This window comes from Hordeum vulgare, chromosome 1H (genome assembly GCF_904849725.1).
Source record: "Hordeum vulgare subsp. vulgare chromosome 1H, MorexV3_pseudomolecules_assembly, whole genome shotgun sequence".
Lineage (NCBI taxonomy): Eukaryota > Viridiplantae > Streptophyta > Magnoliopsida > Poales > Poaceae > Hordeum > Hordeum vulgare.
In genome coordinates this window covers 514,735,080-514,760,651 of record NC_058518.1, presented here as the reverse complement: position 1 = coordinate 514,760,651, position 25,572 = coordinate 514,735,080, and the positions used below count along the sequence as shown (strand labels likewise).

The 25,572-nt window shown below is 44.2% G+C and overlaps 3 protein-coding genes across 4 annotated transcripts; 2 read left to right on the top strand and 1 right to left on the bottom strand.

Moving 5' to 3' along the window:
• The first annotated feature begins 200 nt into the window (after window positions 1–200).
• Window positions 201–3,474, top strand: LOC123452672. 2 transcript variants are annotated; one of them, XM_045129386.1, is made up of 4 exons: window positions 201–303; window positions 388–497; window positions 2,685–2,917; window positions 3,030–3,474. In XM_045129386.1, exons 2-4 carry the CDS (start codon window positions 399–401, stop codon window positions 3,241–3,243), a joined length of 546 nt encoding a protein of 181 aa, XP_044985321.1. In that variant the 5' UTR covers window positions 201–303; window positions 388–398; the 3' UTR covers window positions 3,244–3,474. The 2 variants fall into 2 exon arrangements, with proteins under 2 accessions (XP_044985321.1, XP_044985314.1); XM_045129379.1 differs by having other exon boundaries at window positions 2,658–2,917.
• A 12,918-nt stretch (window positions 3,475–16,392) lies between these two features.
• LOC123421949 (receptor-like protein EIX2) lies at window positions 16,393–20,176 on the top strand. Its single transcript, XM_045107624.1, has 2 exons — window positions 16,393–17,546; window positions 17,879–20,176. The coding sequence occupies exons 1-2, from the start codon at window positions 16,479–16,481 to the stop codon at window positions 19,541–19,543; spliced, it is 2,733 nt and encodes a 910-aa protein (XP_044963559.1). The 5' UTR covers window positions 16,393–16,478; the 3' UTR covers window positions 19,544–20,176.
• A 608-nt stretch (window positions 20,177–20,784) lies between these two features.
• On the bottom strand, window positions 20,785–25,019 carry LOC123452666 (V-type proton ATPase subunit C-like). The gene is made up of 11 exons (XM_045129367.1): window positions 24,727–25,019; window positions 24,571–24,639; window positions 24,353–24,480; window positions 24,156–24,255; window positions 23,531–23,598; window positions 23,264–23,405; window positions 22,827–22,943; window positions 22,514–22,639; window positions 21,498–21,581; window positions 21,254–21,333; window positions 20,785–21,166 (listed from the first exon to the last, which is right to left on the bottom strand). The coding sequence occupies exons 1-11, from the start codon at window positions 24,853–24,855 to the stop codon at window positions 21,067–21,069; spliced, it is 1,143 nt and encodes a 380-aa protein (XP_044985302.1). The 5' UTR covers window positions 24,856–25,019; the 3' UTR covers window positions 20,785–21,066.
• Between the last annotated feature and the right edge of the window lie 553 nt (window positions 25,020–25,572).

Here is a 25,572-nt window from a genome sequence, read left to right as displayed (position 1 = left end):
CGCGGGGAGATGCGGGCGGGATGGGGCCGACGCGGGGCTCAAGGGAGCGGGGCCGCGGGCAGCTGGCGAGGCGCTCGAGGTTTTTTTCCGTGACGGGAGTTAGCGTGCCGCGGGCCGGCCCGAGTAGGCAACGCGCTGTGCTTGGGCCTGGACCCGGGCACGCGGCCGGGCCGTGCCGGGCCGGCCCGTTTGGCCAGGTATGAATTGCACGTGATAGACAGAGAGGATCCCCTTCTTCTCCTCCTCTGCGGCGGAAGGCGAACAGCCAGGAACCCTAACCCTAACCGCGCTCCGATCCGCAAGGTAGGCTCTCGATTCCTCGAACCCAGCCCGATTTCTCGAGCCTAAGGCGTTGACTGTTTCGTTCCAACATTCTGTTCCTTGCAGGCGCTGCGACCATGGCGGCTTCCCTCCGCACGGCGGCGACGAGGATGCTCCGTCCGGCGGTGCATCCAGGGGAGGGGCTTCGCCGAATCTTCCGCACCCAGCACCAGCAGGTATCTTCTTCGTCCCATCTCCGCTTGCTGCTCAGATTCGTGGAGCAGCAGGGTCCTCCCATCTTCTTTCCATACTACATCACGACTAGCTGCAGCCTTATACTACTTTGGTACAAATCAACATCATTTGGTCTCCAACTAGTTTTACACTTTGATGTGCCATTGGTACATGATGTACTGCCTAGCATGGATGTGCTGAAATTTTGGTGCAAATCAGCCAACGAGCTTTACAGTTTTTATGTGCCATTGGTAGATGATGTACTGCCTAGCATGGATTTGCTGAAATTTTGGTTTGGTCAACGATTCTTTACATTTTTTCTGTGCCATTGGTACGTAGATGATGGACTGCCTAGCATGGATGTGCTGAAATTTTGGTTTGGTCAACGATTTTTACATTTTTTTGCTGTGCCTTTGGTAGATGATGGACTGCCTAGCAGATTTTGGTACAAATCAACATCGTTTGGTCTCCAGTTAGTTTTACACTTTTTGCTGTGCCATTAGTAGATGATCACTCACTAGCATGAATGTGGTGATATTTTGTTAAAAAATGACATCCTTTGGTCTCCAATTTGTTTTGTAATTTGCTGACCCATTATGAATGCCCTTGATATTTCGATTAAAACGACATAACTTGGTCTCCAACAAAATGCCCTTTATATTTTTGGTAAAATGGACATGATTTGGTCTCCAACCAGTTTTTCATTCTGCCGTGCCATTGGTATATGATCGACTGCTTAGCATGAGTGCCATTTATATTTCGGTAAAATGGACATGTTTTGGTCTCCAACGAGTTTTACATTCTGCCGTGCCATTGGTATATGATTGACTGCTTAGCATGAATGCCATTTGTATTTCGGTAAAATGGACATGATTTGGTCTCCAACGAGTTTTACATTCTGCCATGCCATTGGTATATGATTGACTGCCTAGCATGAATACCCTCCATATTTCGGTAAAATTGACATGATTTGGTCTCCAACGACTTTTACATTCTGTCGTGCCATTGGTAGACGACCGACTGCCTGGCATGAATGCCCTCCATATTTCGGTAAAATATAAATGATTTGGTCTCCAACGACTTTTACATTCTGTCGTGCCATTGGTAGACGACCGACTGCATGGCATGAATGCCCTTCATATTTCGGTAAAATATATGATTTGGTCTTGAAAGAGTTTTTATATTCTGTCGTGCCATTGGTAGACGACCGACTGCCTGGCATGAATGCCCTTCATATTTCGGCAAAACATAAATGATTTGGTCTTGAAAGAGTTTTTGTATTCTGCCGTGCCATTGGTATATGATCGACTGCCTGGCATGAATGCCCTTCATATTTCGGTAAAATATAAATGATTTGGTCTTGAAAGAGTTCTTATATTCTGCCGTGCCATTGATATATATATAATCGACTGCCTGGCATGAATGCCCTTCATATTTCAGTAAAATATACATGATTTGGTCTTGAAAGAGTTCTTAACTTCTTATATTCTGCGTGCCATTGATATATGATCGACTGCCTGGCATGAACGCCCTTCATATTTCGGTAAAATATACGGAGTACATGATTTGGTCTTGAGAGAGTTTTATATTTTGTCGTGCCACTGGTAGATGATCAACTGCTTAGCATAATGTTTGATATTTTGGTACTCCCTCCGTCTCAGTTTACAAGTCGGCACATGTACCTAGGTTGTCAATTTGACCAACTTAATGAGAGGCATATATAACAAAAAATATATCATTAGAAACTTTAGATGTCCTATTTTCTAATGATATAATTTTTATGTTAAACAATATATATTTTATATAAGTCAAATTGATGATCTAGGTACACGTGCATGCCTTCTAAACTGCGACGGAGGGAGTAAAATTGACATGATTTGGTCTGCAACGAGTTTTACATTCTGTTGTGCCATTGATATATGATCGACTGTCCTGGCATGAATGCCCTTGATATTTTGGTAAAATCGACGTCCTTTTGTCTCCCAGCTAATTTAATATTTTTGCTGTACCATTGGTGGATAATCAACTGCCTAGCGCGAATGTGTTGATATGTCGGTAATATCGACATCTTTTTGTCTTCCAACTAGTTTTATGTTCTCCCAACATGTTTGTCAAGATTATTTCTTAGTTAACGATTCTCAATGCTGATTCTGTGTTTCCACTTTTCCAAATCAACCCTTGCCTTGGAGGAGGAACACCGTCCGCCTCTAATCCAGCAGAAGGACCAGCTGTATCTCGAGCTTTCGAAATCCACCATTCCCTTGAAGGAGAAACACCGTGCAGAGCTAGTTGAGCAGAAGAAGGAGGAGCTGTATGAACTCATTGCCAACGCCCACGCCGATTCCATGGCCTCCTCGCTGGACAAGAGTCTGCTCAAGGATCTCTCTACACAAGTCAAGCCTCGACTAGAGGACCCTCAGTGGTGCAGTATCAACTATAATGCAGACATAGATGCTTGTTCTATATTTCATCTGATACAGGAGTTAATATATACTATATAATAATTCTTACCATCTCATTCCACCTACCTGTAGGTGCAAGATAACTAGAACCAAGAAGGTGACTGATTTTGCTTCGTCGGTGGCTATTCTTGCTACTTCTGCTCTCACTTATTGTGCCTTGACTGCTGGTCCTGAAATAGTAAAGTATGATGGACATCTAGTTACTGTTGATAGTCTGCCCATTCTACAAGGACATGGGCCTGCTGCTACTTGTAAGGGAGTGCACAAGCAAGATGTGGAGAAGTGAAGGGGTTGAAGAAGAGATGTCAGTTCTTTTCCAGCACCATGTTATGTATGTCTCTTGAAATGCCTGTCTATTGTCTGGCACCTATATATGCCTGTCTATGATCTGGCACCTATATATGTCTGTCTATGATATCCACCTTGATCTGCCACCTATATATGTGATATGACTTGAGTAGTGTTACTAGATGATGATCTGTGATGGCAATGCAAGATATCTGTGGTGTTGATGGCATGGTATGTTGTCCTTACACTGTAGAACTTGAGTAGTAGTATTACTGGAGATTTGTGAAGAACTTTAGTAGTAGTATTACAGTGAAGGCGACATGGTGTGTTTATCCTTTGAAAATAAGTCTTGTTCATGAGTGCGGCGATTCGGTGCCTACGCTCATCTGCACCCGTTTAATAAAAAATAATCAAAACAAATACTAAAAAAAATCTAATTTTTTGGGGGTGATAGATAATTTGGTGTGTGAGGTCCGTTCCAATTTTTGTATCATTTGAACATCTAAGCAGTTTACCAAAAAAGACAAATCAGATAAAAATGGTGCGTGTACAGTAAATTATTTTAGAGACCCTGTTTTTTTGTCGAGAGCTGCTCAGATATTTAAAGTGTACAAAATTTAGAGCGAACCTCATGCATCAAATTATCTATCAATTTTCTTTTGATTCTTTTTGATGTTTCTTTTGTTTTTTTTACTCAGCAGAGGTGTATATGAGCCTGGGCTCAGAAATGGATTTTCGCTTATTCATTCCTGCTGTTGCTTAAGGATGTCAGCTATACTTGCATCTTTCACTGTACAAGACTACTACCTCAGACCAAACATTCCTGATGTTGCTTAAGCACATTTATTTATCTTAAATGATAAGTGTCACACGTGTCTTCAGCCTTGATGTTTTTTATAATTAAAGTTGTTTTCTGAAAAGAAAAAACAAATCTAAAGAAAACTCAAACTTGCCACAAGTTGTCAACTAAATCTTTTATCCTCGTGTCACTAAACTTGTCTTAAAAAACGTTCGGAATTGTCATGTGTGTGTCACACGTATAACATTTGTCAGGGTTCCTATTTTTTGGCGAGTAGCATGTTTCTTTTTCCACTCTTAGCTTTTGAAAATTATCATAATTGCCATTCTGTGGCAAAACCAAAATAATTTTATTTTACTTTTGCCACTCTTAACTTTGGCAACATATCACAATTGCCACTCTAATTTTTTTGTTTATGCCACAAAATGGCAATTGTGATAACTGTCAAAAGCTAAGAGTGGCAAAAGTGAAATGTTAAAATCTAGAGTGCCATAAGAAAAAATGGCAAAAGCTAGAGTGGCAAAAATAAAAATTTCCCATGAAAAAGACATAGTCAAAGGATTCTATAATCACGATATCTTGCATTGTGCGAGGGCGTGAATAGAATACGGTGGCCCTAGTGGCATTTTGATGAGTATTGTGCCGCCACACCACTTTAATGGAGATTAACATTCGCAAGGGTGTGAACTTCGGGATATAATCATCGTCTCGGCGTGTCTCAGTTATCTTCTATCTGAGACATTTACTTATGCACTTTACTTTGTGATAACCTTCGTGCTTGATGTTATATATCTTTCTATCACATAGTTGTTTATCTTTCTTAGCATAAGTTGTTCTTGCACATAATTGAACCTAGTATATTTAGGTTTTGTGTTTGAAAAAATAAATGCTAGTTTATTCTGCCTTCGTTCAAGCCTAAACTGCAATTATTTTTAAAGCGCCTATTCACCCCCTCCTCCTCCAGGCGACGTCCATGTTCTTTCAAAGGTTATCATTTGTATGATAAAAAAGCTTGACACCAAGAGAAGAAGTGGACAAGAAACTGAATGTGTTTGCTTTGTTCATTCTTCAAGAGTCCTTACCTGCCGAAGAGATCCCACACTTTTGCGTCCCTTCACTCAAGCCAAAGATGCATGTGATCATGTCAACTCCTTGTACAAGAGGACTCGGGCATTCAACGCTCCAACTTTGATGTCATTCTTGATGAGGCCGATGAGTTTGTCATGATTGAAGATGAATTGCCTCATGATCTTGTTGGAAATATGCCCTAGAGGCAATAATAAAATGGTTATTATCATATTTTCTTGTTCATGATAATCGTCTATTGTTCATGCTATAATTGTATTAACAGGAAACAGTAATACATGTGTGAATGAATAGATCACAATGTGTCCCTAGCAAGCCTCTAGTTGGCTAGCTCGTTAGTCAATAGATGATCATGGTTTCCTGATCATGGACATTGGATGTCATTGATAACGGGATCACATCATTGGGAGAATGATGTGGTGGACAAGACCCAATCCTAAGCGTAGCACTAGATCGTATTGTTCGTATGCTAATGCTTTTCTAATGTCAAGTATCTTTTCCTTCGACCGTGAGATTGTGCAACTCCCGGATACCGTAGGAGTGCTTTGGGTGTATCAAACGTCACAACGTAACTGGGTGACTATAAAGGTGCACTACGGGTACCTCCGAAAGTGTCTGTTGGGTTGGCACGAATCGAAATCGGGATTTGTCACTCCGTGTGACGGAGAGGTATCTCTGGGCCCACTCGGTAGAACATCATCATGAGCTCAATGTGACTAAGGAGTTAGTCACACGATGACGTGCTACGGAACGAGTAAAGAGACTTACCGGTAACGAGATTGAATAAGGTATAGGTATACCGACGATCGAATCTCGGGCAAGTTCTATACCGACATACAAAGGGAATCGTATACGGGATTGATTGAATCCTTGACATCGTGGTTCATACGATGAGATCATCGTGGAGCTAGTGGGAGCCACCATGGGTATCCAGACCCCGCTGATGGTTATTGGCCAGAGAGGTGTCTCGGTCATGTCTGCCTGTCTCCCGAACCCGTAGGGTCTACACTCTTAAGGTTCGATGACGCTAGGGTTATAGGGAATTGTTATACGAGATTATCGAAAGTTGTTCGAAGTCCCGGGTGAGATCCTGGACGTCACGAGGAGCTCCGGAATGGTCCGGAGGTAAAGATTGATATATAGGACGGATGGTTTCGGACACCGGAAGTGTTTCGGGCATCACCGGTAACGTACCGGGAACATCGGGACCACCGGAGGTGGTCCCGGGGGACCACCGAAGGGGGGCAACGACCCCGGGAGGCTAGATGGGCTAAGTGGGGAAGGGAACCAGCCCCTAAGTGGGCTGGTGCGCCCCCCACCCAGCCCATGTGCACCGGAAAAAAGGAGAAGGGGGGAACCCTAACTTAGGTGGGCCTTAGGCCCACCAGAGGGGTGCGCCACCCCTCCTCCTTGCCCTGGCCGCCACACCCCCCATCTGGGAGGGCTGCCGCACCCCCTAGGGTGGGAACCCTAGGGGTGGCACCCCCTCTCCCCTTCCCCTATATATAGTGGGCACTTTTGGCCTTTGGAGGACACAGTTTTCCCTCTCCCTCGGCGCAGCCCTGCACTTCTTCCTCCTCCTCTCTGCCGGCGCTTGGCGAAGCCCTGCCGGGAGACCTCGTCTCTCCACCAACACCACGCCGTCGTGTTGCTGGTCTTCTTCCCCAACCTCTCCCTCCTCCTTGCTGGATCAAGGTGCGGGAGACGTCACCGGGCTGCACGTGTGTTGAACGCGGAGGTGCCGTTGTTCGGCACTAGATCGGAATCGCTGCGAGTACGACTCCATCAACCGCGTTCTAGCAACGCTTCCGCTTAGCGATCTTCAAAGGTATGAAGATGCTCTTACCCCTCTCTCGTTGCTGGTCTCTCCATAGGAAGATCTGAACATGCGTAGGAAAAATTTTGAATTTAGCTACGTCACCCAACAGATCTTACCAAAGATTAACGACTCTTGCGGTTTCACTCCGAGATCATGGGATCACAAGTTTCTTAAGGCCATCATGCCTTTCAACAAGAGCGTGTATTCCTTGATCCGTCAAAGAACGGATTTTCACACCTTGTCATCCAATGATGTGTTAGATGAGTTTGCTGTATTGAATATTTTGAACAAGATGTTGGAGAACGTTGCATGGAAAACAGAAAATTTCTTACGCACGCTAAAGATCTATCTATGGAGATGTATAGCTACGAGAGGGGGAGTGCATCCACATACCCTTGTAGATCGCTAAGCGGAAGCGTTAAGAACGCGGTTGATGTAGTCGAACATCTTTGCGATCCAATCACGACCCATCCCGATCTAGCACCGAACGGGCGGCACCTCCGCGTTTAGCATGTATAGCTCGATGACGTCTCCGCGTCATCGATCTAGCAAGCGAGGGTGGAGTAGTAGATGAGTTCTACGGAAGCACGACAACATGGTGACGGCGGTGGTGGTGCAATCTTAGCAGGGCTTCGCCAAGCGTTGTTGCAGACGCGACGGGAGAAGAAAATGAACTAGAGAGAGAGAGGGAGGGCGCCGCCAAGGCTTGGTGTGTTGGCTGCCTCCCTCTCCCCTCATATATATAGGAGAAGGGGTGAAGGACGGTCGACCTAGGGTTTCCCCTAGGTGGGGCGGTGGCTAAGGGTGCTTGCTTTGCCACCCAAGGAAAGGGGTGGCACCCACCCTTGGGCTTGCCCTAACCCTTTTGCCGCATGGGCCTTTGGTTAGGTGGAGCGCCCCGCCCACCAGGGGCTGGTGCGCCTCTCTCTGAGACCATGGGGCCCTCCGGGCAGGTCGACCCTCCCGGTGAACCCCGGGAACACTTTCGGCATCTCCGCCACAAAACCAATAAGTCTCGAAACTTTTTTGGAACCCAAATACCAACTTCCTATGAATCTTAACCAACGGACCATTCTGAAGCTCCTCGTCATGCCTGAGATCTCATCCGGGACTCCAAACAACCTTCGGTCACCAACATACATAACTAAACAATACTATTCCACCATCAAACGTTAAGCGTGCGGACCCTGCCGGTTCGAGAACTATGCAGACATGACCGAGACACCTCTACGATGAATAACCAATAGTGGTACCTAGATGCCCATATTGGTTCTCACATATTCCACGAAGATCTTTACCGGTCGAACCACGCTGCCAAGGATTCAATCAATCTCGTATGTAGTTTCCTTTGTCTAGCGGTATGTTATTGCCCGAGATTGGATCGTCGGTATCTCCATACCGAGTTCAATCTCGTTACCAGTTGATACGTCGCCAACATATATAATTTTTTATTGTTTCATGCTAATATATTATCATTCTAGAATACTTTTTGGGTATTTATTTACCGATTTGTATTATTTTTTATCACTAACCTATTGACCCAATGCCGAGTGCCAATTGTTGTTTTCTGCATGTTTTTCACTTTTCAGGTTTTCCATACCAAACGAAGTCCAATTGATCTTGAACTTTTTGGTTATTTTTTTGGACCAAAAGAATGGAACATGCATTAAAAGAAGGCTAGGGCCACACGAGGGCCTCACAAGCCAACCCAGCGCGGCCTGGGGGCACCCTGTTGGCTTGTGGGCCCCTTGAGGCCCTCCTGACTCCGTTCTCTCGGTTATAAATTCCCATATGCCCTAGAAACAACAGGAGGAGACTTGAAACAATTTTTATGTCGTCGCAAGTCTCTGTTCTGACGGGAGGTCACCTGGAGCTCTATTTTGGCACCCTAACGGAAGGGGGTCCATCACGGAGGGCCTCATCATCAACATTGCTGCCCTCACGATGATGTGTGAGTAGTTCACCACAGACCTATGTGTCCATGTAACATATTGAGCTTGCGTTGGTTATTCCTTGAAGAGGAAAGGGTGATGCAGCAAAGTAGATAAGTATTTCCCTCAGTTTGTTGAGAACCAAGGTATCAATCCAGTAGGAGGAACAAGCAAGGCCCCAATAGTTGTACCTACACAAATAATCAAACACTTGCACCCAACGCTATAAAGGTGTTGTCAATCCCTTCAGAGTTATTTGCAAGGATGAGATCAAATAGAGATAGATATAAAACATTGCGGAAATTTTTTTAAATAAATTGCAACAAAGTATTTTTGGTACTTTTGGTTTATAGATTTGGAAATATAATATGGAAAATTGACCCGGGGCCATAGGTTTCACTAGAGGCTTCTCTCATAAAGGAAAATAATACGGTGGGTGAACAAATTACTATCGAGCAATTGATAGAAAAGCGAATAATTATGAAGATATCTAAGGCAATGATTATGCATATAGGCATCACGTCCATATCAAATAGACCGAAACGATTCTGCATCTACTACTATTACTCCACACATCGACCGACTCCTGCCTCCATCTAGAGTATTAAGTTCATGAAGAGCAGAGTAACCCATTAAGTAAGATGACATGATGTAGAGGGATAAACTCAAGCAATTGTTGGAAATATGCCCTAGAGGCAATAATAAATTGGTTATTATTATATTTCCTTGTTCATGATAATTTTCTATTGTTCATGCTATAATTGTATTAACCGGAAACCGTAATACATGTGTGAATACATAGACCACAACATGTCCCTAGTGAGGCTGTAGTTGGCTAGCTCGTTGATCAATATATGGTCATGGTTTCCTGATCATGGACATTGGATGTCATTGATAACGAAATCACATCATTACGAGAATGATGTGATGGAGAAGACCCAATCCTAAGAATAACACAAGATCGTGTAGTTCGTGTGCTAGAGCTTTTATAATGTCAAGAATCATTTCCTTAGACCATGAGATTGTGCAATTCCCGGATACCGTAGGAGTGCTTTGGGTGTATCAGATATCACAACGTAACTGAGTGATTATAAAGGTGCACTACAGGTATCTCTGAAAGTGTCTGTTGGGTTGGTACAAATCGAGACTGGGATTTGTCGCTCCGTGTAACGGAGAGGTATCTCTGGGCCCACTCGGTAATGCATCATCATAATGAGCTCAATGTGACCAAGGAGTTAGCCACGGGATAATGTGTTACAGAACGAGTAAAGTAACTTGCCGGTAACGAGGTTGAACAAGGTATTGGGATACCGACGATCGAATCTCGGGCAAGTATCATACCGGTAGACAAATGGAATTGCATACGGGATTGAGTGAATCCTCGACATCGTGGTTCATCTGATGAGATCATCGTGGAACATGTGGGAGCCAACATGGGTATCCAGATCCCGATGTTGGTTATTGGCCGGAGAGATGTCTCGGTCATGTTTGCATGGTTCCCGAACCCGTAGCGTCTACACACTTAAGGTTCGGTGACGCTAGAGTTGTTATGGGAATTGTATATGTGGTTACCGAAGGTTGTTCGGACTGGATGATATCTCGGACGTCACGAGGAGTTTCGGAATAGTCCGTAGGTGAAGATTTATATATGGGAAGTCCGTTTTCGGCCACGGGAAAGGTTTCGGGGTTTATCGGTATTGTACCGAGACCACCGAAAGGATACCGGGGGTCCACCTGTCCCGGAGGGCTACATGGGATGAAAGGGGAAGGGAACCAGCCCCAGGTGGGCTGGTGCGAGCCAAGGGGAGGAGGCCCAAGGTGCAAATGGGCCAAACCCTAGGGCGCGGGAGCTGCCTTGGGTGGCAAGTCACCCACTAGGGCGCCGCCGCCTCCTCCTCCTAGGGCTGCCACACCACCTAGGGTTTCCCTAGGGGTGGACGTACCCCCTCTCCCTTCCTCCTATAAATAGTGGAGGTATTGGGAGGGTTGCACACACACGTCTCTCTCTCAGCGCAACCCTACCTCTCCACCTCTCCTCCTCCACGGTGCTTGGCGAAGCCCTGCCGGAGAGCGACAAACTCCATTGCCACCACGCCGTCGTGCTGCCGGAGTTCTCCCTCAACTTCTCCTCCCTCCTTGCTGGATCAAGAAGGAGGAGACGTCCCCGGGTTGTAGGTGTGTTGAACGCGGAGACACCGAACGTTCGGTGTTTGGATCGGATCGCCGCAAGTACGACTCCATCAACCGCGTTCATAGTAACGCTTCCGCTTTGCGATCTTCAACGGTATGAATATGCTCTTCCTCTCTCGTTGCTGGTTTCTCCTAGTTTGATCTTGGTATGACGTAGATTTTTTTTTAATTATTACTACTATCCCCAACAGTGGCATCCGAGCTAGGTCTATGTGTAGATTCTATGCACGAGTAGAACACAAGTTAGTTGTGGGTGATGATTTGATCAATATGCTTAACGTTACTAGTCTTATCTTGATTCGATGGCATCGTGTGATGAAGCGGCCCGGACCGACTTTACATGTACTCTTACGTGAGACTGGTTCCACTGCCCGACATGCACTTGTTGCATAAAATGGCTAGCGGGTGTCTGTCTCTCCCACTTTACTCGGATCGGATTCGATGAAGAGGGTCCTTATGAAGGATAAATAGCAATTGGCATATCACCGTTGTGGATGTCACGTAGGTAAGAAACGTTCTTGTGAGAAACCCATAGCAGCCACGTAAAACTTGCAACAACAATTACAGGACGTCTAACTTATTTTTGCAGGGTATGCAAAGTGATATGATATGGCCAAAAGGATGTGATGATATATATGTGATGTATGAGATTGATCATGTTCTTGTAATAGGATTCACGACTTGCATGTCAGTGAGTACGACAACCGGTAGGAGTCATAGGAGTTGTCTTAATTTATTGTATGAGATGCGACGCCATGTGATTACTTTACTTTATTGCCAACCTTTAGCCATAGTAGTAGAAGTAATAGTTGGCGAGACGACTTCACAAAGACATAATGATGGAGATCATGGTGTCATGCCGGTGACTATGATGATCATGCCGCGCCCGAAAGATGGAGATCAAAGGCGCAAAATGATATTGGACATATCATGTCACTCTACTTTTCCAAACAGTTTTGCTCTAGTTTTAGACTCTAATTTGCATGATTTGAATGAAACTAACCCGGACTAACGCTGTTTTCAGCAGAACAACCTTGATGTTATTTTTGTGCAAAAAAAAGTTTCCGAAATTGGACGAAATTTTTTGTGAATTATTTTTGAAAATAGTTAATTACGGAGTGAAGATCGGAAGGAGCTAGATCGTGTAGTTAGATTACAACCCTAATATTGATCTATGTAATTAGAGGAATTTAACTATATTACGGCGCGTTGCTCATATGCCTGTGCTTCAGGAACACACAAATATGATCGTGGTTGATAATTTGATCTGGACTCTATCCCGGAAACTAGTGGAAAATACTAGGAATCTATATCTGTATAAAAGGTGGACACTTTGAAAAGACGGTATAAGAAGGCCCCTATCCCCTAGCCTGAGATAAGTGAATTGTGAGCGACACCACAGATAAGGGCGGAAGAATAGGAGTAGACCATAAACCCTAAATATCCAACAATTACTCCAATGGATGTGTTCAGTTTTGCAAGGCAACACTGACGTCCGTTGCATAATGGAAAGAAAAGGAGTCCTACTATGATGCAAAGACTAAGACGAGATCAGATTGGTCTGGTAAAAAAAAATAGCTTCGCAAAAAAAAAAGATAAAAAATAGAGAGCTATTCATTTTTCTACATGCAAAGAGAAGACACGTAAAAATGCAAGGAGAAGTCCCAACGTACGTGAATATCTTTTGTTGGAGAAAGATGTAACAACACCCGCGTGACTAGACACCCTCTATAAACAGTGAAATTAAAAAAATAAAAGTTTAAAAAAATCTAAAACTTGATAACATATAAGATGGTCAAACTTTATAGGTTCTTACAAATTTTAATGTCAAAATATCATGTAGACGAAGGTGTACAAACAAGGTTCAGATTTAGTGCTAAAAGTGTTCAAAATTTAAACTATGAAAATGTTTTTCCTGTATAGAGCTCCTCAAATGTTTATTTGGCATGAAAACTTGCAAGCACCTAATTTTTATTATCATCTTTGATCTTGCAAAGTTTCAGATTTTTTCGAATGTTTTTCTATTTGTTTCGGTGTTACCGTTCATAGAGGGTGCCTAGGCACCCGGGTGCTGAAAATTCACTCTCCTTTCATTGTGTTCTGTTGGTTGGGACCCACCTCGAAGAGATTGGGAGGATATTGTGTCGTCAGGTTTAAATTTCTATTTAGGAAAAATATTGAGTCGGTTCCTATATTTAGCTGTGTCCGTTTGGAAGTTACAAATAGAGAGGAAAGCTTGCGTGCGTTTTGTCATGGTTACCGCATCTACATCCGGACGTCTCAAATATAGCCGAAACTTGTCCATGCGTTCTCAAATATGGTTACCTCTCATACGTTCGCGAACGTATTCAGTTAGTGACCGAACAGAAGAGAGAAGGAAAAAAGTTATCCAACCGGAACCCTCATATCATCCCTGTATGTTTGGGTTGTCCGTGAACCCTCATATCCATCTCAAATATAGGGAGAATATGAGGGCTCGCGGACATGCCGTGCCGCGTCTGGTCACTCCGTCACATAGGACGCGGCCCCATCCTGAACTTTTTTTTTCTTCATTCATTCTTTTTTTTCTCTCTCTCTTTCTCTCCATCAATCACGTGCAAGTGATCGGATATATAAGAAAGAAAATAAGGAATGTGGCTACGCGGACGGATAAATAGGGGGTGCGTCCGACCAATGGCGTTTAGGAGGTCATATTTGTAATATACGAGTGTAGATGCTCTTAGATAGATGGGTCGGCTATATACTCAATATAAATAGCCATAGTACGGTCAGTGTAAAAGGAAGGCTATATTTTATGAATAGACATGATGTGTTTTTCAGGGTAGACACCCGTATAAAGTTTTGGAGCGCTATTTAGAAAATCTGTGTGTCGCGATTTCTTTGTAGAAAATGTTTTACGCGTGAGTACCTTCGTTGTGATTGGTTTTCTTGTTCTGGGCCGTAAAGTTGAAGCCTTCTACTTTGCCGCTGAGCCCGCCAATTTGTCGCTGAAGCCGAGTGGTGAGCCCCTGGCAGAGGATCTTCACGTCATTGTTCTGGAGTCAAACGGGACGGAAATCCCTCGAGGCCGGCACCCCCTCCGTCTTAATCCCGATGAGACACGCCGCCCCTGGTGGACCTCGTCGAAGAAGTGTTGAAGATCGCAGCGACTGCCGGCCAGCCGGCTTGATGAAAGGCGGGGTCGATCCCATCTGGGTCGTGAACACTGGTCCGATCGCGGTCAAAGACCGCCACGCGGACCTCGTCTCACGTGAACGGCGCAACCGCCATCGACGGTGGGCGCGCCGGCTTAGAGAGACACTAGGGTGTGTTTGGTTTGAGGACTAAAAGTCATGGAATGTCATGGTTCCATTCCAAAGTCATGGGTTGGTTCCATCCTTGTGTTCAGTTGATGATAAAAAATGTCATGGGTTGGTTTCGTCCCGGTGTTTAGTTGGAGAGATGAAATGAGAAAAATCTATAAATGATGAGATTACATCTGTGAACAAATAGAGTTCTTTGCATTTGATAAGCCTATAATTTAAATTTTCACCAACATTTTCATTCTATTTTCAACACATGTAAATAAAAATATATGATCACATACCAAATATTTATGAAAAATAATCACGAAAATGAAAAAATAATCACGAAAATGAAAAAAATAACCACCAAAAAATAACCACCAAAAAATAACCACAAAAACAATAACCACGAAAACTTTTGTTCGGGTGCGGGGGTGAGTGCGGTGCGAATTGCTTGGTTATTTCTTTTTTTCCTTGCTTTCATGGACGAATAACGAGTTGGTTCCTCCAAATCGGCGGAATCACTTGGTGAAGCATCTGGAGGGAATATTCCCTGCATGCGGATGACCCAATTTCGATTCCTAACCCGACTAAACACAAAAATGGCTGCTAGGGATGGAACCAACCCGTCCGATTCCACCTCATCCTGAAACCAAACACACCCTAGGTCGAACCCCCACGTTACGAGGGGGGCCGACCCAGCAGGTCGGAGTAGTACCGCCGCAGCGCTTCCTCCTGAGCTCCACGCCTCCGACGACGAGAACCGGATGATGCTAAGAAGCGCGGGCGTGGAAGTAGCCGGTATTCTCGTCGCCCTCCATCACGGTGCGACACTTCCCCCGCTGTCATCTGTAGACAGCCTGACGCACAACAGACGGAGCGAGCGCCTGCCAAGCGTCGTGCCGCAGGTCGTCCTCGGCCGGGGAAAGCCCCCGATGCTCCTCTAAAAAATCTACCAGATCAATAAGAAATTTACAATCGTTATCAAAAATGGAAATGAATTTGTGTTGTCGTTTTCAAACCTTGGCAACAAACCCGTTGCCCTTTTTCTGACAATAATGCTAGACCTACAAAGACTTACAAAAGTGTACTTAACCTTTCAAACTAATTATTTTCTCCCCTTGATTTTCAGTGGAGGTGGTGCCCCTCATCCCCCAATTACCAATCACAATCCTACACATCAGTTTATACGTAATAAAATATTTAAGTAAGCCTTTGTAGGTGTAGCATTACTCCTTTTTCTGATGGGCAAGGCGGGACGCAGCGCAGCGGGAGGTGGGGGTATCGGTCCAGGACGACAAAATAGAAGGGAGGTGTCGTCTGAAGGCCTGATGACTGGTCAACGTCTTCCGCTTCATCAGAACGCCGTGAAATGGTACAGAGGAAGGGGAAGCGTGGGATGGATGATGGATGGCTCGTGTTGCTTCGCGCCCAAACCAAATGTTTCAAACTTAACTGAATTAGAGCTTATTAGGTGTCCAAATCTTGAGAGGCAGGCTGGGTCATGACTCATGAGTCTCATCACACCACGGCGTTAGCGCACGGCCATCTCATTCCAACAACACCAGCTCCTCCTCCCCCTTCCGCTGGGATGGACCAATGACTCCACCTAACATGCATGCTTCACTCGTCGAGGCCAAAGTCTCGCCTTCATTCTTTTGGCCCTTTTTTTCTATTATTTTCGAGGATTCAGAATAGCATCTGAATTTGTCTTCTGAACCATCTCCCGTGCTCGAACAAACTGCCGTGCTGATTCAAGTAGCTCTGATTGCAACATATATATGAATGTTTACGTAACTCATCCACAAACTTATTTGCTCGGCTTGAAACATGAACCCCGGTTAATAGCTAGGACGAGTGACGCACTGACAGCCACAGCTGCAGCTGATTGGGCCAACTTAGTGTGCGTGCGTGTGTGTGTGTGTCACCCATCCAAAGTTGTGGTAGCCCGTATCCCCTACAAGACACGGCACCCGGCCAATTTTTTCTACTTTGATTTGACTCTTCATCCCGTGGAAACCCTACCATGAGTCCACGACCACACCATGCTCTAACTGATTGGCGCAACTAGCGAATCACCCAACTAGAAGTTGTGGCAGATTTCTTCTTGTGCACACACTTGCCATGCCCATGACCACCATGCCTCCGTTCCGGGTCGAAATGGCTGCAGCAAGCTTCCTTTTGCTAACCATCATCCTAGCCAGCACCACCAGCGCCACCTCCTCCTCCGTCGCCATCAAGGCGAGCCGAACATCCAACGGGGGCTGCATCCCGGCCGAGAGGGCCGCGCTGCTCTCCTTCAAGGCCGGCATCACAGGCGACCCGGACAATCGTCTCGCTTCATGGCAGCAGGGTGCGCATGACTGCTGCCGGTGGAGTGGCGTCACCTGCAGCCATCGGACAGGCCACGTCGTCAAGCTCGACCTCCACCAAGATATTCCAATGGTGTATTACTTATCTGATGATGACCCTGAGAACCACTCACTGCGTGGTCAGTTATCTCCTTCTTTGCTTGCTCTCACACGCCTCAAATATCTCGACCTTAGCCAGAACTATCTCCTCGGAGATGCAAAGGCTATGCCGGGGTTCTTGGGCTCTATCAAGAGTTTGACTTATCTCAACCTCTCCAATACGGATTTTCATGGTCTAGTGCCTCCTCAGTTAGGCAACCTCTCCAACCTAGTACAGCTTGACATACAAGGTAATATTTTTGGCGGTTATCAATACTCAAAGGATATATCTTGGTTAACGCGTCTTCGCTCGCTAGAGCATCTTAACATGGGCTCCGTCGGCCTCCCTGAAGTCGTCGACTGGGTCCATATGGTCGGCGCACTTCCTAATTTGGTTGTACTGATTCTGTTTCAATGTGGACTTACTAATAGTAATGTTCCATCCTCGTTTGTACACCACAACCTTACACTTCTTGAAGTGATTGACCTCACTGGTAACCAATTCAGCAGTCCAGATACACCCAACTGGTTATGGAATGTAACTAGCCTCAGGAGCCTGCGGTTAGTGGAATGTGGATTATCAGGCACGTTTGCTAACAAGCTCGGAAACTTGACCTTGTTAGAGAATTTTGCCTTTGGATTCAACAACGTTGATGGAATGATACCACGAGCACTGCAAAATATGTGTCATCTAAGGTCTCTAGATCTCAGCTTCAATAACATCAGCATGGACATAAAAGAGGTGATAGACTCGATACCCAAGTGCTCCTGGAAGAATTTGCAACAGTTGATTCTGGAGAGTGCCAACATCATTGGCACAACATTACAATTTGTGTCAAACCTAACCAGCTTAAACATGCTTGAAGTCAGTCACAACCAATTGAGCGGTTCAGTGCCTGTGGAGATTGTGCGCTTGCAAATTTAACTTACTTAGACCTTCAACAAAACAACTTGAGAAGTTCAGTGCCCGTGGAAATTGGTACACTTACAAAATTGGCTTACTTAGACCTTGCGTTCAACAACTTGAGCGGTGTGATGACAGAAGATCATTTTGTTGGTTTGATGAATTTAAAGTACATTGACTTATCTGAGAATTATTTGGAAGTTATTATTGGCTCGCATTGGGTACCTCCGTTCAACTTGGAATCAGCACAGTTATCATATTGTAATTTGGGTCCCAAGTTTCCTAAATGGCTTCGATGGCAGAAGAGCATCGGTGAACTTATTATTCCAAACACAGGTCTAGTTGATAGGGTCCCAGATTGGTTTTGGACTACCTTTTCGGAAGCTACATGGTTGGATATCTCCTTGAACCAACTTAGCGGAGACTTATCATTCAATCTCGAATTCATGTCAATGACTACACTTTTAATGCAATCAAATCTACTGACAGGTTTGATACCCAAGTTACCAGGTACAATTAAGGTATTGGACATATCCAGAAACTTCTTAAATGGGTTTGTAGCAGATTTAGGAGCCCAAAATTTGCAAGTTGCAGTTCTGTTTTCCAATGCTATATCCGGGACTATTCCGACGTCTATTTGTCGAATGCGGAAATTGCGGATCTTAGATCTTTCAAACAACCTGCTTTCAAAGGAACTTCCTGATTGTGGCCAAGAAGAGATGAAACAGCAGAACCCTTCTGGCAATGACTCTTCAAAATTCATTTCACCGAGTTCTTTCGGTTTGAATATCACTATTCTTCTTCTTAGCAACAACAGTTTTTCAAGTGGATTTCCTTTGCTTCTACGACAATGTCCAAGTCTTAATTTCCTAGATCTAACCCAGAATAGATTCACCGGAGAGTTGCCTGGGTGGATCAATGAAGCCATGCCAGGTTTGATTATGCTACGGTTAAGATCGAACAACTTTTCTGGTCACATTCCAGTTGAAATAATGGGACTTCACAATGTTCGAATTCTGGATTTGTCCAATAATAAATTTTCTGGGGCCGTACCGCAATATATAGAAAACTTGAAAGCATTGAGTAGCAATGAGACAACATTTGATAATCCTTTCGAAGAAGCATACGATGGTGAGTATCGTTCCGCTCATATAGGAATGATCAATGTTAGCATCACAGTGGTCATGAAAGGGCAAGAGCTTGAGTATGGGGACAATATTGTATATCTGATGAGCATTGATTTGTCTTGCAACAATTTGACTGGACAGATCCCAAATGAACTAAGCTCCCTTGTTGGTCTCATAAGTTTGAATTTATCATCAAACTTGTTGAGTGGAAATATCCCATATAATATTGGCAAACTTCGATCAGTGGAGTCCCTTGACCTCTCAAGGAACAAACTAGGTGGTGAAATCCCTCAGAGCTTATCAGATTTGACATACCTGAGCAATCTAAACTTGTCATACAATGATCTGTCTGGAAGAATACCCTCGGGGCATCAATTGGACACCCTCAAGGCAGATGACCCAGCTTCTATGTACATTGGCAATCCTGGTCTTTGTGGACATCCAGTTTCAATGCAATGTCCTGGTCCTGCTACAGGTCCTCCAACCAACGGAGATCCAGAAAGGTTGCCTGAAGATGGCTTGTCTCAGATTGATTTTCTTTTAGGATCAATTATTGGTTTTGTGGTGGGCGCTTGGATGGTGTTTTTTGGACTTCTCTTCATGAAGAGACGGAGGTATGCTTATTTCGGGCTACTCGACAACCTATATGACAGGTTGTATGTCATTTCTGTTGTTACTTGGCGAAAATGGTTCGGACCACCGGTGTGAATTAAGCAAGAACTATCAAAGATACCGCTACAAGATTAAGGGCCTGGAAAACTTATTTCTATATTGTATCATCAAACACTTTACCATTTACTAGAACTTATTGGTGCATCGTATTGTATCTTTGTACCGCCGGGGGAAGTTGCGCGTGCCACAAGGTTTCGTCTCATAAAATAGATGTATCCTGCTATGGCATGCCCATTAATGTTGTATAATACTATTCAAAACTACTTGGATTTCTCCTGCTATGGCATACCCATTAATGTTGTATAATACTATTCAGAACTACTTGGATTTCTCCTGCTATGGCATACCCATTAATGTTGTATAATACTATTCAGAACTACTTGGATTTCTCCTGCTATGGCATACCCATTAATGTTGTATAATACTATTCAGAACTACTTGGATTTCTCCTGCTATGGCATACCCATTAATGTTGTATAATACTATTCAGAACTACTTGGATTTCTCCTGCTATGGCATACCCATTAATGTTGTATAATACTATTCAGAACTACTTGGATTTCTCCTGCTATGGCATACCCATTAATGTTGTATAATACTATTCAGAACTACTTGGATTTCTCCTGCTATGGCATACCCATTAATGTTGTATAATACTATTCAGAACTACTTGGATTTCTCCTGCTATGACATACCCATTAATGTTGTATAATACTATTCAGAACTACTTGGATTTCTTATGCCACGTAATGTGCAAGGTCCCATTGCTTGCTTAGATGGTTATTTTGGATCGTAAGATGTATGGACTGATTTTGCTGAAGTACGCTTTTATTACCTTTCGGCAAAATGTATTTTCATGTACGACCAACTTCTTGTTACCTACTACCTCTAATTTAAGACATTTTGGCAATTTAAATTAAACTGCCAAAACATCTTATATTTAGGAATGTAGTGTGTAGAATTTAGTTAAAACAATTCTTTGGATGAATGTTTTCTAAATTTGTCATTTCGTATTTGTGATCAACACTATTTATCATGATCTTCAATGTGACTAAGACTACACTAGCAGGAAATAGTTGTCAAGCTGTCAACTATTCCACAGGCAAGTAATGAAGAGAACACACTTTCGTTAACACAAACGCGTTCCAATTTTTAAGTATGCCAATTTGTATATTTGATTTTTCAGCTAACCAGTACACATTAAAACTAACCAGGGGGGCAAAGAGGCCATCTACAGTACTTGTCAAACAAATTCACACCGGTGAACAACATAACTGTTTATATTACCCAGCTTATTCACCCTGATTTTATTATTATGGAACCTGGTTACTCAAAATTACAATAATGTACCCAGTAATACAACACTGCACAAAAAGTAAACAGTTGCAACACCGTAGCAGAACAAGAAAAGATAAGTCCCACTTTGTGCCAGGATACGTTCGAGGTTCTCCGAAACACTACATTATTGATCGGCGCGGATCATCTACTACAGAAGTATGAACCGAAACCGACATACCATGAAAGAATTGGTGTCACAAAATAATATACATCAAACACCCTCAGACAAAGTTTATGGTGAAGGACACGTATGGGTGGGACTCTGTCTCGCCTCCCAGGCCAGCAGCCATACCCACGTCGTCTTCAGATCTCCAGTAGCTGCTGCAATTCGAAGCGTCGGTTAGCGAAAGATGTGAGCAGGCTGCAAGTAATAGAGCCAATGGGCTGCAGCCTAGGCATGGAATTTACCTGTTGGTATTGCCGCAAAGCCCTTCCAAGATGTTCCTTACTTTTTTCTCGCTCTTTGTAGATGGTGCTAGGACAACAGACTGATGCAAACACAGCGGGGTTCAGACATGACAGTTTTAGACTGACTATCGTAGAACAGTAAGGAAAATTACCATGAACAGCCCAGTGGTCTATTGTTGAAACTAGTTACAGATCAGATGTGAAAGTATAAAGCTGGCTGTCAAATAACAGCAATGGAAATTACCAGGAACCGTGCAGGCAGACCATATCTCAGAATACTCTCTACGAAGACACGAACAGCAGAGAAATGCATCCAGGAGCTAAATACCTAGAAACATAGTACAGGAACCATGAGAACTGATATTTATATTGATAAAGAAGCAAATAAACCGAGGAAACCATGATTGCCCAGCAACCAACCAACTAAAGCCCAATATTCTAGGCATTTTTTTCTGAAATAACTATCAAAAAATCATGTGACATATAGCTATAGACTCTCGTCAGTTAACTTCTGCCATGATGACCATTTGGAGTAGCACTGCCATACACAGACAAATAACAGCACAGTAGTCTTCCATCAATATAGAAGCACATCAGTTTTGCCAATGACTACTATTTCTTGAGAATGGGCAGATGTTGAAGCTCTGCACAGCTTAATCCAATGAATAGCAGCCATCATTAGTAGCTTTAAACTAACAATCACAGATCAGAAAACAGAGGGGATGCACCCCCAATCTGCTTAATGAGTTGACCACCATATGATTTCACCCTAAACAAGGATGCACTGGTGAGAGAATAACAGCATTAACAAAAATAAGCCCCAGATTCCAAAGTCACACCTCAACTATTGTCCTTACGTACAGTTTTAACGAGAGAAAATAAATAAAAATTCAGATTAAGCATGATTTGATCACACCATGATCTGACCTTCAGACTGCCACTGAAGAAGATCAAATAACCAATTAACCAGTTAACAAATTCAAAACCTTACTTTTCAAGTTTGCGATTTAACTAGGAAAAAAAAATCAAAGGGTTGTGGAGGATAACAGGGTAAACTACAATAGGATCCAACCGAGAGCTGGAGAGTAGTTCATAATGGATGAGTTTTGATGAAGAACATCAGTGCAATCAAATGAAATATTTGACCGACTTATTTCTACAGTATCTTTTGCAAATGTACAGGAACTAAGGGCATGTGGTTTGTTCACCGTATGTTCCATAGTAAATATTAGGACATAATACACTGCAAAAGACATGTACCTCACTGTAGCTAGCATAGCACCATTGCAATAGAGAGGTCCTCATGACTTCCTGGTCTTGCAGCAGCTTTTCTAGCTCTTGTTTCCGACTCTCCTGTGCTTCAGGACTATACTCAAAGTCACGGATCTGAAATCAAGTGTGAAATGGAAGTTAGTGGATAACAAAATAGTTACGAGAATGGTAGGCACCAACTGACAAGATTAATTTTTGCCTAGCTATTAGGAGCTATACCAAAGGCTACATGGAGTACTGCCACCGTGACAAATTAATGCAAGCAATGGTTTAAAAGAAAGGATCAGGGCAACAAAGTTACCTGGAAACCTTTCTCACGAGCATGGACCTTAAAGTTGTCAACAACCTTGGCAAATAATGTTACAGTGTAGAGAGCATACTCATTGTCCTCGTAAAGCTTTTTTGACGATCTCGGAACCTATATAAACAATAATTAGCTCAAAGGAAATAATCAACTGAATACAACCACAAATTAGGACAACTTGAAAGCTCCTCATAAGGGCAAAGTAAATAGCATCCGGGTAAAAAAAAAACTGCAAGTCAAATGTATCTTGAATTTGAAAGATTTCTGTGATGGCAAATTCTCATGATAGCATTAACACCAGAAAAGGTGAACCTGGTTTTAACTGAATAGCCACAAATAAAATAGACATTTGCTGAAATGAAGCACGGCATGAAAATAGTTCAAATGATGGTTTATCAGAGACATTATCGGTATTCAAAGGATTCTGAACTTACCACAAACGTATCAAGTGATTCGTAGCTTGCTAACCAGTCTTTTTGGGAATACTTTGGCACAATAGAAAGTAGTGTCACTAGATGTTCCGAAGTGACCATATCCTCTGGTTTTATGAGGTTGGAAAGGTCACGAACTGCTAAACTGCCATACAAGAAGAAGAAATCAATCAGAGTAGGACTCAAGGCAAGCAACAACGTAGCATAATAGTAGTACCGAGCATGTCCCTCCTTCTAGAGCTAGTCACAAAGTATGGTGAGACGATTTACCTTCCAGTTTGCTTCCTGTTGATTGCTCCAAGCTGGCTCTTAACATTACCGTACTCAGCAACTCTAACCTGGAAAGGGGCATATTCAGTCTTCTTGTAAACTAACATCCAACCAAAAAGCACTTGTTTCCATCTATTACAAAATAGAATGAATGTCTATATAAAACCAAGCACTGCAGTTGTGATGAAGGGTGGAGACAAATGACAGGCAAGATCGACGCAGTATTTGAGTTACAATTACTTCAATGTATTCATTTTGCTGACAAAATGTGGCATCAATTCACCGGCTGTTTGCGTAATGAACATTTTGTGGCAATTCAATGCCAGAAAAGGGGACAGAAGACAAAATAATTGTGTAACTAGCTGCGCAAATATGTAGTGAGAGGGAACCAAACAGACCAAGAGAAAACAGGAAGTAAGCTACATCCAAAATGTACCAATTCAGCGGTGAGGAACTGTTAAGCAACAGTGTCCAAAATACAGTACGCAGCTAGCCTAGCTAATGCAGTGTTAAGTTGTTCCAAAATCTTACTGGCATCAGTAAGTAATTTGGTCAGTGTGATAAGGAACTGGAGTAGTGAAGAGAGAGAGAGAGAGAGAAGCAGGAACGGAGTGATGATCATCACCTTCATGTCGTCCTCGATCTTGGCGACCTGGGACTGGATGCTGGCGACGGTCTCCTTGAGCGGGGCGTTGACGGGGTACTTGCCCTCGTCCCACACGAACCTGCATCCATCCATCCATCCATCCTCTACAGCGTAAGCAAGCGCTGGTGGGCGCAGCAAGAAAGAATGTAAGCAGCGGCAAGCAGAGGGATGGTGACCTGGTGAGGTAGCTGTCGACGGGGACGCCGTCGACGGTGAGGGTGCCGGGCTCGACCCCTCCGGCGCGCTCCAGGTCCTCGATCTGCCTGCGGATCTTGTGCGAGACGCCCTCGATGAAGATGTTGGACTGCAGCCAGAGAGAGAGAGAGAGAGCAGATCAGGCGGGGAGGCAAGAAGAGGGGCGGTGGCAAGATCGGGATGGCAGGCAAGGAGGCACCTTTACGAGGTCGTCGCTGAGGGCGAGGAGGGAGTCGAGCGTGCCGGGGCGGAGATCCGGGACGGTGAACTGCGCGCGGAGGCCGGAGGAGGTCAGTCAGCGGCTGGCGAAGGAAGGCGATGGACGGGCGGCGGCGGAGGAGGAGGGGATGCTTACGCGGTAGAGCGGGGTGTCGAAGGAGTGGCGGGAGATGGCCTCCTGGAGGCGCGCCCAGAGGGCGGTCTTGCCGGCGGCGACGTTGTCGTCGGCGACGGGCAGGGCGGCGATCCAGTAGCGCGTCGCCATGGTGGGTCGTCGCCGGCGAGGGGGAGGGGGAGGAGGAGGTCGTCGGCGCAGGGGAAGGTCGGCTGGATTTCGATCTCCTCTCGTCTCGTCTCGTCTTGTGTGGTGGTGGAAGAGGCAACGGCGACGTGGCCACGTGTGCCCGTCACCTCGACGTGGGCGGGACCCACCTGTCTGTCACAACCAGCTCCCCTCTTGATTCTTGTCCAGGCAGATCAACCTCTTGCCCAAAATTCACAAATCCATCCACAAACCTTTTGGTTAAACCTTAAAAGTTTATGAATGAATGGACTTAAGATCTGCTTACAAGTTTGAAGTCCTGCAAAACATAATGTTATCCCGTGGATACTTATAAAGCGACAGGTTGGCAGTTAAGAATCCGTACGTGTTTTTTTATACTAATAATAAGTGTGCGTTCACTCGTCGCTCTTAGATAGATCTGAGCGTTCGGATCGTAGTACGACTTTATCATTGTTTTCTTACTCTGGTCTTCGGAGTCGATCGAAAAGGTCTTGATCATTGGCTTTTCTAGTAAGTTATCATTCTCCAATTCCACTTTGTTCTTCTTCAAGATCAACCGCTCACAATCGAGCTCCATCTTCTACCTTTTCACATCTGCGAAGAGTAGAAGAAGAGAGGAAGAGCAAATGATGAAAACGTTGTCTCATTGATTGAATATGTGGGTATATATACCCCAGTACAAAGGCGGTTACAAGGAGC

What these genes read in the sequence shown, in the direction of transcription:
- LOC123421949 (XM_045107624.1), top strand. Translation starts at nt 16,479, where the DNA reads ATGCCCATGACCACCATGCCTCCGTTCCGGGTCGAAATGGCTGCAGCA. An exon ending in TCAGCATGGACATAAAAGAG is followed by an intron (nt 17,547 to 17,878) that starts GTGATAGACTCG and finishes ATGAATTTAAAG; the next exon opens with TACATTGACTTATCTGAGAA.
- LOC123452666 (XM_045129367.1), bottom strand. Translation starts at nt 24,855, where the DNA reads ATGGCGACGCGCTACTGGATCGCCGCCCTGCCCGTCGCCGACGACAAC. An exon ending in TCGACACCCCGCTCTACCGC is followed by an intron (nt 24,640 to 24,726) that starts GTAAGCATCCCC and finishes CTCCGCGCGCAG; the next exon opens with TTCACCGTCCCGGATCTCCG. An exon ending in CTTTGCGGCAATACCAACAG is followed by an intron (nt 21,167 to 21,253) that starts GTAAATTCCATG and finishes TTCGAATTGCAG; the next exon opens with CAGCTACTGGAGATCTGAAG.
- LOC123452672 (XM_045129379.1), top strand. Translation starts at nt 399, where the DNA reads ATGGCGGCTTCCCTCCGCACGGCGGCGACGAGGATGCTCCGTCCGGCG. An exon ending in TCCGCACCCAGCACCAGCAG is followed by an intron (nt 498 to 2,657) that starts GTATCTTCTTCG and finishes CTGTGTTTCCAC; the next exon opens with TTTTCCAAATCAACCCTTGC. An exon ending in CGACTAGAGGACCCTCAGTG is followed by an intron (nt 2,918 to 3,029) that starts GTGCAGTATCAA and finishes ACCTACCTGTAG; the next exon opens with GTGCAAGATAACTAGAACCA.